Source organism: Montipora capricornis, chromosome 13 (genome assembly GCF_036669925.1).
Source record: "Montipora capricornis isolate CH-2021 chromosome 13, ASM3666992v2, whole genome shotgun sequence".
NCBI classification, from domain to species: Eukaryota; Metazoa; Cnidaria; class Anthozoa; order Scleractinia; family Acroporidae; genus Montipora; species Montipora capricornis.
Window position 1 is genome coordinate 25589561 of NC_090895.1, and position 17500 is coordinate 25607060.

General features: G+C 38.8%; 1 protein-coding gene across 8 annotated transcripts in view; it reads right to left on the reverse strand.

Moving 5' to 3' along the window:
- LOC138030238 (uncharacterized) overlaps positions 1-17500 on the reverse strand; it is a 36683-nt gene that overhangs the window by 18837 nt on the left and 346 nt on the right. For 3 of the 8 annotated variants that reach the window (XM_068878137.1, XM_068878130.1, XM_068878138.1), the window contains exons 1-3: positions 14421-14807; positions 9169-10425; positions 1523-1594 (exon numbers count right to left, since the gene is read on the reverse strand). In XM_068878137.1, coding sequence (XP_068734238.1) covers positions 1523-1594; positions 9169-10372 — 1276 coding nt within the window. In that variant the 5' untranslated portion in view covers positions 10373-10425; positions 14421-14807. Of the gene's footprint in view, positions 1-1522; positions 1595-9168; positions 10426-10798; positions 11032-11644; positions 11769-14420; positions 14808-17500 lie in introns of those variants that run through there. The other 5 variants (XM_068878134.1, XM_068878132.1, XM_068878133.1 and 2 more) reach the window with 5 other exon arrangements.

Genomic DNA, 17500 nt, shown 5'->3' on the forward strand with positions numbered 1-17500 from the left:
TCTCAAAGCGTGAGAGCCCGATAGCGCCTGAACATATATACAGTGCTCTTCGTGGGGTCGCAAAGCAGGAGAGTCTAAATGTTTTCATTTATGGCCACAGCAATCGCATTGGCATCCCCTTAAAGCTTGGCTGCATGTCTTGTGCCTCCCCCCACCCCCACCCCCTCCCAATTTCTTACATGTTTCTTTGATACAATCGTTTTCCATTCCTTTTATCAACATACCATAAGTCACATGGCTGAAAACACTATCCTAAGCTCAATGCCACCCTTCTTCCTTAAAACAAAAACATGCAAGTTCATGCTGTACCATTGTATTTTGAGTACTTTGACAGAAATGTTCTGTGCAAGGGTCTTTATCGCCTCCAGTCTCCATGAACGCCCATTGATTTGGGTTCTTTATGCTCATGTCACAATTTTGATCCCTATCTCCACTTATTGGTTCTCTTGTTTCCCTCTTGGGGAAGGCAATGTTTGCTTTTGCCATTGCAACTCCGTGGATATGGGGTCATAGACCACTTTCATAAATGGCGACCAACTTTACATTCTTTTGTATTTATGTTGATTAGACCTACTGCCCTCGTTTTAAAACCAATATTCTTTTGAAATTTGATCGTCGTCGCAAGGTTAGTTAGGCTTATTAGCATTAAAACAAAAGAATAATTTATTTGGCCGCCATTATGAAAAAGGTCTATGGGCTTTGCACAGGGCACTCCTCATCAGTCTCGGCATTTTGGGCAAGGAATTGCTGCCTGCAGCGCCCCTTCAGCCCTGTGCTAAAGTCCCGTTAGGGAAGGGGTATATTGTTACTTTGCTGGACTGGGTGAGCTTGGCCCCAGGACATTATGCTAGCAACTATACCCGCCTTACCATACAGGCATGAGGCACCCCCTCGGCTAGGTGCCGAGGCCCCTAATCTGGTGGTGCATACCAGTGGTGGGTATTATCCACGCCTTGCAAGTACATTCCCTGCCCCTCATTTACGCCCAAGGTGTGTCTATTGTTCTTTACTGCGCACCAAAGCATTAAGCCATTGTCACTGTGCATACTGAGAATGCTCTACCCTGCAAGCAGTTGCTTTCTCCCATGCTTCCTGAGAGAGAAACCACTACAAGCAACCGTTAGTTTCTTTGAGTGAGCCGCTGTCCAGTGCCAAGGACGAATAAATTAAATTTGAACCAGTAAAACGAGTTAGTAAACTTGTTTTGGCGCTTGTGCGTGCATTCAGCTACGTAACTGCTGCGTTTGGGTGCGCCTGCTGTGTAGTGATTTCCCGCAAAATAAGGCAAAATGATGTCAAATACATAACGTGGGTTGTGACATACTTCGCACATGCTTGATGGTGGTTTCTATCTCAGGATGTGTAGGAGAAACCAACTGCTTGCAGGGTAAGAATGCTCATTTCCAGTAAGTGATCCAGATCAAGATTAACTTTAATACTACTGCCATAGTAATCCTTAGCTTCTGTTGTTTGATTTTCAGTAAGTTAAGACAGTGCCTGGACATAATTATCATTAAAGTACCTTTTTCAAAGTTCTTGGATTCGATTGTAGCTGCAGCATCAGTTAGTTCAGGTTTCCATGTGGGGCGATTTTCTAATGAATAACAATATCCAAGTTAGATATTGACATTTTTAAGACCTTTTCCAGAAGCTTTATTTTAACAGCGCCCAAGTAGGTGACGTCATAACAAGGGGAAAGCGTCCTATATGTAACCTTGCCTGACCACTTAAGCAGCCAGGTATGCTTTCTTCATTGGCAATAATCCTCGCTCCCAAACACGTTTTGCTGTGTGTTACAAGGTTACAATCAAGAAAAAACATTTAACGAAAAAATGGGAGTGCTTACGTTCATGACTACTTCACTAATATAGCTTGATGCAGCCTTTTGATGCAGTATTTTGTTATAAAATGGTGAAAAGATCTACATTTGTATGACTTGAAATGCATTGACTCTTAACTACTTTTAGCGATAATGTTAAACAGCTGAAGTTCCCGAAAAGCAATACGCAAATAATATAGTCAAAATTAGGAAAGGTCTAAGAGATTTTTGCTACATGTAAGTTGACACTTTGCAGCATTGCGCATTCCACAATATATAATTCAATATCTGTCGATTGTAAGAGGGTTTTTCCACTCTGGCACCGAAGCTAAAATGATTTTGCATAGTCCATATAGACGGACTGGTTATGAACCTCTGGAAAATTCAAAAGCGAGAACAGTGACATCGTGCTTCATGTTATTTTGACCGTGGCCATGCACAATCTTTTGTCCTCGGTTCACAACTGAGTTTTGAATAAATTAATGGCAACTTCTGATTGGCTGTCTTTTAGAATCACAGGCTCATGTGAGCCAGCTCATGGACAAATACACCTAGTTTGATATATCAATATTCAGGAATAGCTACAAGGCTTCATAGTCAAATTTCACAGCTCAGTTCTGTTTTGTTTGCCTCACAAGTCTCAAGGGAGATTTCTAAACAATAGAATATTGGGCGTCTGGAAAAGCCAGAATACAGAATCCGAAACCGCAGTAAGAACAAGAAAAGTTGATGATATCCAGTTGTTTAAATTCAGCTTAAAATGTTGAATGTTACATTACACACTTTCAACTTTGATTTTTACGGATATTGTTGTGACTAAGGTTCGTACCACTGGCATCACTCCTCTTTTGAACGGCTCAAGTTACAAGAATGATTGAGATTGAGACTCCTTGTCCCTTGGTGGCGTGGGAGCAAAGTTGTTACTGAAGCCATGGATGAAGGAAGTCCACAAAATAAAAGTAAAAGACAAAAGAAATTCACCATATTTACTGGAATAAAATGTTAAGGTAAACAACTACGAACAACACCTTCCAGAACTTGCCGCATTGGAGATCAAGAAGAAACACGGGAAAAGTGAGCACTAACTTGTGTTCGAAGGGGAAGGAGAAGGGAAAGGGAGAATGGTGGGAGAACAAGGTGTGCACGCGAGAAATAACCCCTAATTAATATGCACACGTAAGGCATCTGCAAAATCTCTAACTGTCAAATAACATCCAATCAAAACCTTTCGGAGGAAAATTGCACCATGCAGAAATGTTGTTGACCGCACCATTATTTCCAAAAACTCTCATGGTGGAGAGTTGTGCGAAACCAAAACACCGTCACCTGAAGAAGGAGCAATCTTTCAACAACGTGTGTCACATTTGTGAAAGTAGTTTACTGGTGGAATATGTCTCAACAAAATCTTGTGTGAATTTGTTCAGACCATCCCTGAAAAAGATTAATCGTTTGATGTTGTATGGGCACTAAATGACTAAAAAATGTGGCTGGAATTTGGAATTCTTTAGAGTTTGCCATGTGTGTGTAAGGACAATTGAAAACTGTTGCGATAATCTTTAACTTCTATCCAAACGCTTCGAATCAGATCAAAAAGACAACGTTTACAGCAAGTTTGAGATTGTTTACGGGAGAGCTCGAACACAGAGTGACATTGAATTCAACCAAAATAGGTTGTTGGTGATTGACACAAATTTTATTCTAGCTCGCTGATCACAATTTTTACGATTAGAATCTGAGTGTAAAAAAATCGAAAGGACAATAGCATCCTCCCCTTCTTCCATGCGCCCTCCAAGTTCACCTGTCGTTCTCCCTTTCTCTTCTCCTTTCCCATCGAACTCTTGCCACACAACCTAGTGTTCACCTTTCAGGTGTTTCTTTTTGATCTCCAATGCGGCACGATTTGCAAGGTGAGGTTCATAGTTGTTTACCTTAACATTTTATTCCAATAAATAAGGTGAATTTCTTTTGTAGCATTTGATTAAAAAGTTTAGCGATAAAAAATTTTGATTTAAAAACATTTTAAAAAAGTTTGACGACGTTTCGACGTTCACATAACGTCATTCTCAAGTCCAAATGAATAAGAATTAAACAAGTATATATAAGATAAGTAAACAATAAGAACTAATGTACAATAGAAAATATGTATGAGAATAAGAATAAAATACAATAGAAAACAATAAAAATTAAGTAAAAAGTTTTGCATTAATGGAGTCACTTTGTACATTGAGAGAAGGTTTAAGTTTCCTGATGAACAGCATTTCGAAAACAAGACAGTTAAATTTGCTGCTGCACTTCTTAAGCACGTGAAATTGGCTGCTTTTCAATCCCAGGAGACTACCATGATGTTCCCTGAAGTGGTTTCCAATTGATGACTGCTTATGTTCAACGATGCGTTGGTGAAGATGTCGGGTTGTCATTCCAACATAATCTGCATCACACAGATCACATTTAAATATGTAAACAATGCAATTTTGGTTTACCAAGTCAGGTTTCTTCTCTTTCGGCTTAAGATCTTGTTCAAGCTTACGACTAGTAAATATCGGCTGAATAGTGACATTATTGATCTTATGGTTTAGCTCTTTCAATTGCTTTCTAACAGCACTGGCGGATTTCTGGTCTTTGAAGGGAATGTTGATACGCACAATCTTGTCTGTTGTGGTACTGTCCTGGCCTCTTGTAGGTGAAACACGATCAAAGTTTTTGATGATGCTGTTGATGAGGCTGAGTGGGTAACCAAGACGAGTGAATATTGAACGCAATTTACTGCATTCCTGTTGGAAATATTCATCTGTAAATGACAAAGATTTTGCACGGTGCAACATTGTTTTGATGAGCGATTCTTGTTGTTGCACCGTGCAAAATCTTTCCCAAATTTGGTGTTAATAGATAGACCCAATATTAAGCGAGATACAGCCATTTGAAGACGTGAAAATTTACAAAGTATGGCGTCCAGATGACCAAACATTTCTTTGTAAATTTGATGTATTAAATAGAGGATATTACATGGCCGCGCAGGGATACGAATTTTATCTTCGAGTGCTGAAAGTATCTCGAAGATAAAATTCGTATCCCCAAGCGGCCATGTAATGTTCTGTTTATGATATAGATATTGATGAAATGTCTAGATTTAAAACAACTTGTTTTATTCATTTTCGAAGTGATGAAAAATTGTTCACCAACCACTAAAACACGCATGTTGTGTAACATGAAACAAGATATGAAAGTTATGAAAAACAAATCATGATAATGAAAATTTGCAATAAAAATGTTAATGTATAGCAGAGAAGATCGAATTATATTAAAGCACAAAAGTATCGTACAATGAAGAGGAAGCTCGCGTTTTATTGGCTAATCGTGTTCGTTACCATGACGACAGCTATATCCTCACATGTGAAAGATAAAAATGATACGTTCACTGCACGCGGTGAAGATATGGTTTTTTAGTAATAGGAGAAATCCTGGTATTTCATCAATATCTATATAATAAATGGCTGTATCTCACTTAATATTGGGTCTATTAACATCAAATTTGGAGATTTTGTAAGTATGGGCGTGCTCTTTCTCACTATAAGTATGTGGATCAAAAGTTGCTAATCCCATAATTTACAGACTCGTACCTAGTCCCCTTTGGCTTGAAATCAGGCAATTCTCATAACTTGAGCCATTCAAAAGAGGAGTGACACCAGTGGTACAAACTTTATGGTCACAACAACATCCATAAAAATCAATTTTGCAGTTTATAGTGTGTAATACAACATTCAACTTTTTTGGTAGAAATAAAACTACTGGATATTATTGATCTTTCTTGTTATTATTCCGGATTCCAAATTCCAGATTCCAAATTCTGCATTTCAAATTCAGACTTTTCTAGACAGCCAGAATATTCAAATTTAACCATAAATCCTTGTGGCCATGTGTAAATATTGATGTATCGATCGTGGCCTGTTGGAGCACACCTTATCTACCTCATGGCAAATAATGCCTACGACTGCGCTATGCATTTTTCTGTGGTGCGGTTCCCTGTGCAGACTGGATCTCAGAGTTATGCGCATAAAGAGTACAACTTTTTTTTCCAAGGAGGACATGAGATCATCAAATACATTGCATTGAATTGCAATATAATAGTGTTTTGAAGGGGAATTGGAATGCTATATAGCCAAACCATTGCAGGCAATCAGTGTAGTAAGAATGTAAAGAAAAAACTGTATTACCAAAAGTTGTCAAACCCATTTACAGTACTGTATCTGCAATCAGTAGTGTTACATTAATTCCTGCACATGGTATAGGACAAATGATCTTTTTGATATAAATATCCACCACTTTCACCAACATTAAGTTGAATGATAATATTGTTGTTTTAGTATATGTACCACAATGCAACTTGAATAATCAGGTGAACAGTCGTCTTGTTTATTGATAAAATTTGCTCCCTGGTAACCAAAGCAAAACTGGAAGCATTCTATTTTTCTCTATTTGCTCCGAGGTGAATAGTGCATGCTACTCACTCCAAAGGTAGGCAATCAGAACATGCAGAAAGCACTTTATTCACTTGTGTGGTATAATATTAATAATAACTATTACCGTAAACGTCCATGTATAAGCCGCACTTTTTTTCACAAAAGTGAAGCCAAAATTCACTGTCATGGCAAATTTGTCGACTGCTTTATCAGGCTCCTGCTCTGCATGAAGTTTTTTTGCCTATTGCTGGTTTCCAAACATCTTTATACACGTGGTATTCCCGGACAGCTGAGTCAAAAGTAAATTTCTCCATGTTGGAACTGAGATGATGCAAACAATAATGCCTTTTAACCGCATGGCCATGGGCCGAGCGCGGTCAATTGCTCTGCAAGTTGTTTATTTTTTTCGTCGGAACTTTCTTCAGGTCCACTGGGCCATATAGTCAGTGGGACTTCCAACTTATGATGTTTATTCGCCAAACGCTGTTAAAACGTTAATGAATTTAAAATTTTATGAATATTCCACTCTTTATTTAGAACGAAATATATTGCCTTTTTATGTTAATGAAGTGCTTGATTCGAAGCGAGTATTGAATACATAAACCATTACGTCATCCATGGAATGTGTCGACGCTGCAACTTTCATTGGTAGGGAAATACATTTTTGTAACCAACATACTAAAGATAGCCGTGGATAATGTAATTCTTGAATTATGAGACTCATGTGACTACTTTGCTAGCCCTTTACTTGTGTAAAAAACCAATTAAATTTAATCGTGACTTTTAAGAAAGAAAGCTGTAAGTTGTTAATAGTGTTATTATCGTATTGTTCATACCCATACAATTACCCCGAAGAAAGTTGCAGATTAATTAAGACCATTACATCATTGAAGATTTCATAATGGCTACGACTGATGGTGCAATCTGAGATTTCACAACGATAAAAAGTCGTAGTGCAGTACGATCGTGTGTAGTTGTTCTTGCCAGTTGTTGTGCTACAGATTGACCAGGTGATTTTATGTGTCTACAGTAATCAATGAATCATCAAGGACCACTTTGGAATTTGCACTACTTTGCGACTTTAGTGTTAAGGAAACAGATAAATTTTCAAAGTGCGGTTATAAGATCCAAACGATCTTCTTGTGATGTTTATTCGCCAAAAGCTGTTAAAACGTGAAGGGCCCACTGACGTATTTTGTGGGGTGCGTTGCTATGGATGTAATGGTTAAGTAATTTGAGAGAATTTGGCATTATTTTGGTCAGTTTCCAACTTTTGTAAGCCAATGACCCTAAATATGACGTCATCATACCACACCCATGGTCACGTGACCATTAAATTAAACTCTAAATTTGTCTCCATGCTACGCAATTTGGGTATTTAATCGATGGTTTAATAATTTGTATTTGTTTTTGCATCCAGCCAAGCATGGTTTTCTTTTTTTTTTGAAAAATGTTCTTTTTAAAGACATAAACGATAATGAAATACCCATAACTTTTTCAAAAAAGATGATTTTAAAAAATCAATGCTTAGCTAATCAATTTAAAACCACCGGAAATTTAGCTTTTTTCTCAAACCGGAAGTCAGTTCATTTACGCATGCGCAGTTGATCTGAGAACGAGGGCGAGGAAGGGCGAGGAAAAACCTTTGATGGAAACAACAGTTTGTGCGGTGACGTTTGCTTGTGAGTGGGTTTTCTTGTCAGCTCATGGTATGATAACGTCAGTTACCGGAAGTAACATTTCACTTCCTTATATTAGCAACGCACGAAAAATCCGTCTGTGGGCCCTTAATGTACTTAGAATTTTATGAATACTCCACCCTTTATTTAAAACAAAATATATTGCCTTTTTTTGTTATTGAAGTGCTTGATTTGAAGCGAGTATTGAATACAAAAAAGGCCATTACGTCATCCATGGAATTTGTCGACGTTGCAACTTTCATTGGAACGGAAATAACCACCATACTAAAGATAGCCGTGGATAACCTTATTCTTGAATTATGTGACTCGTGTGACTACTTTGTTTGTGTGACTACTTTAATCGTGTAAAAAAACAATTAACTTTAATCGTGACTTTTACGAAAGAAAGCTGTAAGTTAATTGTTAAAAGTGTTATTATCGTATCCTTCATACTCATACATATCCTGAAGAAAGTTCCAGATTAAGACCATGGTGCAATTGGAGATTTCACATCGGCAATAAGTGATGGTGCAATAAATTTGTGTGTAGTCGTTGTCAGTTGTTGTGCTACAGATTACTTAGTTGATTTTGTGTCTACAGTAATCAGTGAATCAACAAGGACTGCTTTGGAATGTGCACTACATTGCAACTATTGTGCTAAGAAAACCGATAAATTTTCAAAGCGTGGTCATAAGATCTAAAAGATCTTTACTCGACCCAGTCCCCAGCTTGGCTACTAAGCACTATCTTGTTTGTTTTCTTTTCAATGCCGAAGGAATTTCAACTTTATGGCGTGTTTCGAAGTGATAATCTTGAAAAATCGGATCGAAAGAGCATTTTAAGTTTAAAAGATGTGAAAGATACCCATGCACAACTTCTATGTCTGTGTTTCGAAACCTTGATAGTTTGTAGCAATACAACTCTACTGAAACTTCAAACTGTATTGTTTTTATTTTTTTCCAAAATCTGTGCTTCCAAATCGGGGGTGTGGCTTATCTACGGATGCGGCTTATACACAGACATTTACGGTACTGTTATTATTGTCACAATTATTATTGTCAGCACCTTTTCTTTACCCTCTTGATCCCAAAGGACCAGAAAAGCGCACTATACAGTACAGTAAATAGGGTTAACAGAATTTATCCTAATTGTGCTAAACAATAACTTATTAATAAATGAACAGAAAAACAAAACACAAAAATAATTACAATACCATGAACCATTTTCCGCAGTTTCTCCACGAGATTTTCACATTGTTCCTTCCAACAGAACCTTTCTTTATATGATTCTCTTAAGAAGGGCATCTCGCGAAGCCGCTTCTTATGTTTTGCTCTGACACCTTCAATTTCTTTCGCCCATTTGGCAGGATCATTTGAGTGAATTATGCATGTGTCTCCAAAGTCAACCTCTTCTAACGCTCTTGCAAATCCTGAATTACTTCCCACAAGAATTGGTAAACCAGCTGATAGAGCTTCAAGGGCTACAAGACCAAATCCCTCTGATTTTGAAGGCATGATGACAAGGTTGACCTCACAAAAGAGGTCCCTCATTCCTGCACGGCTCTGTACAAATTTTCGCACTTTCAGCTGCTCGTCAGTAATCCCAAAGTTGAGAAGTCTTCTCCTGACCTCATCCTGCTTCCCATCAGGGGCACCCACAAACAGAAGATGATAACGTTTTCCTTTCAGGCGTTGATCAGCAAATGCCTTAGCAGCGATGTCATATCCCTTCAGCTCAAAGTCCTCATCATCTCCACGTCCGCACAACAACACAATGAAATCATCACTCTCAACTTTGGCCTTTTGCTCTAAAGCCCCAAATTCCCTATTAAATAGACCCGGAACTATTTCAAAAATAACCTCATCCTTCTTACACCCCTGCAAAGAGGACGAGTAAGCCTGTTTAAGTTTTGGTCCCACTGGAACAACAAGGTCAGCATCTTTGCAAAGATCAACCTCACCCCAGTGCTTCTGTTCACCCCGTGAAGTAGGATTATCATAACCCTTATATTTGCCAAGGTCTTCTGGAGCAGTATGCACCATGTGCACCCATTTACAGCTTTGGAATTGTGGAGAACGTTTTATGACCTTAACCTGCCGGCCAAGTTTCACACCATGGCCGACAACAACATCTGTTCTGTGTTCTTGAGGCGGGAAACCCAACCAGTCAAGAGGTTCACTGAAACCTAATTGTTTCCTTGCATCAAGAATACTGATCCCAAACGTTTGGGCTTCCCTTTTGTCTTCATCTGTACAAGCACCCTCTGGGACCAACAGAGAAACTCTGACATGAGGCAGTTGGGACAGTTGAATTGCAAACTCTCTGTTAAATGTTGACAATCCCCCAGCCGATGAATTCCATCCACTCCCTAAAAGAGTAATGTGTAGTGCTTCCTTGCTTTGGGCAAAAATCTTCATTGTTTCTACAGATACTCCTCTTGTCACTGACTTCAATTCCAATCAACGGACAACTGAAATGGTTTACAATATAAATTTAACACTTAGTATTAACAGCGATTACAATTATAAATTATTTTACAGCCAAATGCTCATCCCACTACATGTATATGGTAAGTTTGGCAAAAGTTTAGGAGGTGGGTGCTTGGTGGTGTACGGGCAATGGACAAGTGATGTTTGCACAACATTTGCCCAATATTTACTTTCTAGACTGCACAAGCAAAGAATGCAACAAAAATAATTTTCATCACAACTATTTGTAGTTATTATCCAAACATGGAGGTTTATGGGGTAAAATAAAACACTGACCCACAGTTTAGACTTGATATTAATGAGCACAGAAAGACCACCTAACAACATAAAAAAACGTTTGAATGTGTCTCTTACCAAACCAGTAAGCGCAAGTACACTAAAAGATCTTTCTTCTTATTTGAAAACTAGCCGCTCCATGAGCGTAAACTGAATGCTGGTGGTACATGTTACACAACAACAGAGGGCACTGAGTTGGGTGGTATTGAAGGCGTGGAAACTGGATTTTTCTCATGGGTAATGCTGGCTGGGCCAATCCAAAAATAACAAAGTAAAAGGCCTAGGAATCCAATAGGTACTCGTGGTAATTCCTACGATGGAAGAAGCAGGCCAGGGGATCAAGTTTGAATGTGGCATATATTTCTCATCATCTACAGAGCTGATCAGTCCAGAAATGAAACACTACTTAGGGCGCATTTGATTGACCCTATTCGGGAATAAGAATACGTGGGGTGATGATTAAAACAGTATGTTTGGCGCGTTTTGAAGCAGCAAGGATTACAAAAATATGTTTAATTAAAGTAGCATTTTACCAGCTATTTGACAATTTTAATGTGAATCTCACAAAAACGAAGGATTTCTAACTCATATTCCATCTATTCCTTTTCCAGAATACAGTCAATCGAACGCACCCTTAGTTTTGTTTTATTTCCTCAGAGATGAAACATATCTATTTTGACTTCAGGATAAATGATTTACACAGTGAAGTATAGTGGCCAATCAAACTAGAGTTTGTATTTGAAAACCTAAACATCATCAAGATGCAAAGCCAAATTCATGAACGGATAAGACTACAATGTACTTTACAGAACTGCAGACCGCAAATCCTGCAGAACCTTGAGAAATAACTGTTTTTATTAAAACTACATGACACAAAAACAATGAGATTTACATTAATGTTTGTTAAAAATATACTGAACCCACCGATTATCGAATTCCAAGTGCCATTTCGAGCTGTGATCTTTTTTGCACCATCTCATTCAAGTTAGCTGATTAACTGGTGGATTGCATGACCAGCCACAATCTCAGGGGCGTAGCCAGGATTTTTCTGTGTCAAACAGAGGATATTCACCAGATTGTGGAGTTTTTGCCACCTGAATATTGTGGGTTGTTTGCTTTAAAAAAAGGCTTACAAAGGGAGGTCACAGGCACCCCCAGGACCCCCCTAGCTACGCCTTGAATCTACCAACTCATTTTACAACCTCAAAAGACGATCCCGCTTAGTTTGAGTACTTTTTAATCTTTTTTGCGACATGCAGGTCACGTGAAGCTCTTTGCTGCCTGTCAGTTGTTTTGGTTTTATAGCTTTCGTTTAGCGCCTGTTTTAGTACCTTTCCGCAGTTCTTAAGGCAGTGGCCAAGGTTAGTCTTGTATGTTTCCAGTTTTCCAAATCTTTTTCGTGTCATTACTTGGGTCTGTTTAAGGTTATTTTTTAATTTACTGGTGAGATTGGCTTTGGCTGGTCATCATCTCATTTTCCTTTTATGTTTGTAATACATGTACTTTCTTTAGTTTTATGGCGTCTGTTTGACTTCAGGACAAATGATTGCCAGCCATAACTACCACTGGTTTGATCAATCGCTTGTGGTTACATGGAGAATTTAGTGCGTGGCGCATTGGTGGAGGGATGGTTTCCCTGATCTTGGCCTAGGCCTTGCACATAAACTTATCCCCAAGAAGAAGCAAATGAAGTGAATATTTAAAGTATCAACTTTTCCACAGAGGAAAAAATAGGCACGCATTGCGTACGTGTGGTAGTGCAGTAACATAGTGCTGTATAATTGTCAACTGAGCTGCGTTTTGTCTTCCAGAAGATTCAAGATATCTCTGCGTAATATGTAGCTCAAATAGTACACAATATTGTTTTGGTACCGAATATCAATATAATGCAATGATAGATGTCTTAGGTAAATAGCCCCCTGAGAAGACATGTGGTTACTAGTAAAATACTAAAACCAGAAAGATTGATGAAAATAAAAGGGAATTGAGAGACACTTGCTTTGAGGCTGACATGCTGATCATTTTCAAGTTCCCTTACAACTTCTTTAATTTTCACCACAAGTTCAAGCGTGCACTCTGAGCGTCTGACAGCCGAAGGAGGGAATTGAGCAGATGGTCATTGTTATGCTGACTTGTCACACAATCCACCAGTTAATCGGCTAACTTAAATCAGATGGTGCAAATATGCAGATCACAGCTAGTCAGCAGGTACAGTCGATATTTAACAAACATTAATGTCAATCACGTGGTTTTAATAACAACAGTCATTTCTCTAGGTTCCACCAGTACCACAGTCTGCATTTCCACAGATTATGCACCTGTCACTGTTTAGCCCCAAGGGAGGGAGCTAGGTATACCCAAGGGAATTTGACATTTCAGCCTATTTTCATGTCAAATTCCTTGCCTATGGGCCACAATGCTGGTGTCAAATACCCCTTACCTGGGGTTAAACACGTGATCATGTATGTTTAAAGCCCCTGAAATAATTTTCAATGCATACATCCCTACAGGGCTTGAAATTAACTTTTTTGCTCTGGTGCCAGCTGGCAACTAATGGGGAAAATTTGGTCGCCAGATCATAAATTTTGGTCGCCAACTTTGCATGCAAGGAAAGTCATAATTATTAAATAGCACAAAAAAAAACCCAGCACGAGAAAGATCTCTAAAGCAATTGTTGTTTTCAGCTTTGTCTTTAGTTTGGTGATGAATTTTTTTACAGTTATTTGAAATGGAGCGAAGCACAGTCCGTGTTTTCCATAGCAAGGCAAACATGGGTCCTTTATCCTTTCACCTCTTCAAAACGTAGTTGCTTGCGTGGCAAGCAACTTACCTTTATCCCGATTAAACGAAATACTACAATTGCTCAGCCTAGGCCCTCACACAACCACAATGCTCGTACCAGTCTCCGACCGAGATAAAATAAAAGGAGCGGCTTGTTACGGTTTCAGTAGCCTCTAGAATCAGAGGAACTTGGTTTCTTAACGTACTTTTCTACCAATGTTTATCTCCATTTATTAATCACCTTGTGCAGTCAGTTTTGCAGGTGTTCGCTTTCTAACAGAGGGGACAAGTTCTATAACCCACTTTACGTTAAGGGTACAAGTTGCTTTTTGAAGGTTCCATGCAAATTTCAAACTCATTATGTGATGTCCAGGTTCATTATCAATATATTATCAATATCAAGCTAGTTCCGAGGAGGTACTTCGGTAATATGGCTAAATCTACGTTTTCAGCATTCACAACTGACGATGGAATTAAATTTTCAATTAACCCTCTTGCTGAATCTTCGTATTCTAGGCACAAAATTCACGCAACCGGCAAGAAGCATACAATGTTTAAGTGCACCCATGACCCCATGAAGCCGCTGAAACAATATGGCATCTAGTAAACGCGGTGATCGAAGTACATTTGTGCTATTAATAAACAATGTGAGAAACAGATTTTCTTGTAGTATTTATACATTATTTTAATGGGGAAAGAAAGGCGAGTCGTGTTTTAGCTACCAGTTCCGAATGATTTCATCATATAAGGATTCAAATACAAAAGTTGTCTACTGTTTATCCTGGGTTATCAGACAAAACGTGATTCGCCAGCTGGCGACCAGTTCTGAAAATCTAGTCGCCAGCACTCAATTTTTGGTCGCATTGGCAACCAGTGAGTCGCAATTTCAAGCCCTGCCCTACACAATAAACTTCCCAACCTCAACTTCATGAAATCCTCTGCAATATAGAGGGGGCACTAATCCACGCAATGTCATTGGTACTGTCACAGAAGTCAACACAGTACTGATGAGGCCTAACCACTCGCTACCACAGCCTTTCTTTTCTGTCTTCTACTGTAACAACCCAAGCCTTGAACAAGGGCATTTCTCCAAAAATCGAAGAGTTTTTTTCCAGGGTTTTTATGACGTTCCAGCTCAACAAAATTTAACAACCGTAAACGTCCATGTATAAGCCGCATCCGTAGATAAGCTGCACCCCGAATTTAGAAGCGCACATTTTGGAAAAAAAATGTAGTACAATAAAGTTTAAAGTTCCAGTAACGTGCTATTGCTATAAACCAACAAGGACAAACAATCAAGGTTTCACCATAAAATGGAAATACGAAGGAGTGCTTAGTAGCCAAGCTTTAAATGTGGGGAGGAGTCTGGGCCAGGGCCTGGGTATCATGACCACGTCTGTAAAGATGTTTGGAAACCCGCAATAGCCGAAAAAATTCATGCAGAACAGGGGCTTGATAATGTAGTCGACAAATTTGCCGAGAAGGTGGTCAAGGACAATGAGACAGTTGGCCATTTACCTCGCGAGTACTCGCGAATTTTGTGGTATTTTATCGCACGTGGCGGAAAGATATGCGTGGAAGTGACTGGCCGAAGACGTCACTGCAAACAGCTGTGCAGAGGAATGGAGATTCCTTGTAGGTTGGTTTACTTGTTCCAGTAAAGCGAAAATTAATCGCTTGAAAGAACTCTTGGAGAGCAAGATTCGCCAATAAACACTCGAAGACACAAACGGCTCCTTTAGGAGCCACCACTCATTAAAAAGTCAATGAACAACAGCAACATGCTCTCAGTTTCTTTTATGTTTCGTTACTGAGATCTTCAGAAGTTGTATGAATATTAATTAGGTTTTTTAAAACTCCAAACACAGATGTATCCATGAATAAGCCGCACCCTTGATTTATGGCTGCAATTTTGTGAAAAAAAGTGCGACTTATACATGGGCGTTTACGGTACTCTAAGGTGGCAAAATAGAGGGCAATCTGATACTCAACCTCAATCCCAAAGTCTTCTGGGTAATGTTTAAGATAGCGGGCTTAAAGCTAGGTTCCAAGCTCTTGCACAACCTTGTCAAACATCCCCACCCTCGGGATCATGAATTTTGTCAAATTTCCTACTATTCCCCAGCCACGGGAGAAGAGATTGAGTCAAATCCCCTGGGTATGCCCAGCCCTTCTCCCCTGGGGCTAAACATTGACAGGTGTATTAATCTTACCCTTCATGACCATGTGAACATGAAGTATGGCAAGATATAAATGTGACGAAGACAAAAGCAATGGAAATTTTGATTTTGATCAGCGATAGACTGTTGAAAAGTCCAAAGTTATCGCTTTCCATGCTAATTGGTAATGTAAACGTAGTCAGTGAATTTGACAAATGACATGAAACACTATTTCTTTTTTAAATAGCTCCTTGTTGAAATAGCTTCTTGTTTGAAAATAATTGTTGCATAAATTAAATTAATTTTGATCAAGAGCACAAAAATTCACCTAAATGCACAGTAGATAAGCTCAAAGAAATATCATTGAGGCTTCCCAAATAAACTTCATTTTACACTAGACTGACTAAATAAATATTTTCTGAGATGCAAGAAAGAACACTTGAAATACAAAATGGCTAAAAATTCTTGTCATCTAAATGAAAACAACTTGCATATCAAATATAAACTAACATATGCAAATTAGTTAACAACCGAGGAACTGATAATGGCTTAATTCACGTCCGTTAGTGGAGAGTTTACTGTCAACGATCACTGTGACAGCCGCAAAAATCTTCCATTGTTTGTTTTCTCTTAACCGCCTTTGATCTAACCTTTTGTCCATAGAAAAGTGGAATGGAATCATTTCTGTACAGGTCCCTACTTCAGTATGTATGTAGAATAAATTAATTATGCAATACTCTTTTGAAGAACAATACATACACCCAAGGGAATCAAATATATTCATGGCTAATTTGTACTTACAGGATGAATAAAAATGGATTTCTTTTTTTCTCTCCCTCTCCCTTTCTCCCTCCCTCTCTCTCTCTTCTTTGTCCACATTGCTCACACCGTTGCTCCTTTTTGTCCCAGCTTTCATCTATCTATCCCTCTGTCCTGTCTTTTTTACCGATCCCGCTCGCGGCTTTTTCCGGTATTACAATGATACGTCACTCGCAGCTTGCCTTGAACTCCGACGTACTGTAAACCTCTAGATTACTTGTCCCCGTTTTTGACCACGGAGCTAACGTGTCAAGTTGCTAATTCACACCTTGAAAATGATATTTATTTTGAATTCTGGCTGACTATTTACAGAACAATTATAAGTAATTATATACACGTGCAGTGCCGAGCACCTACAATTGAGTTCAGAGATCCCTGTTTTACTACTCTTGAAACACAACCCTATCCCTTTAATAATGCTAATTGTAACCCTACTTACGACTTTATCCGGGGTTGCTATGATTTGTGATCTCTGCTTTTCCTTCATGCCCCGTGTAGCACACTTACAAGTTCATTGTTTTCTTGAAACAAAGGAGCGTATGCATGATGAAGTAGGGACCTGTGCGGAAATCTTGCCCAATGGAATTCCCAGAAACATCCCAAAACTAACCCATCAACCTTCATTGGATCTGTCAAGTTTTTCCAGGGCAGTAAGTATCTGATTCACTGCGTTACGAATTTTCCGCCCACCCGTATGTACAGCGATTTTTCTATCGAAGGGGGTGTTCGAGTAAGAGGAAAAATCACTCATGCAAAACATGCATAAAACATGCATAAAATGATAAGACTTGCACGTTGAATGATGAATAAGCAGTAGCGCTTCCGAGAGTAAATGTCGCAAAGAGAAACTCGCAATATCTTGTGAACTCGAATGTAGAATGTAGAATTGCAATTGTGCACGTGCAATTCGAATGTAGAATTGTGAACTCGAATGTAGAATTATGAAACTCGAATGTAGAAGTCGAAATGTGGAACTCGAACGTCGAATCGGTAAGACCAACAATGAAATGTGAAACAAACA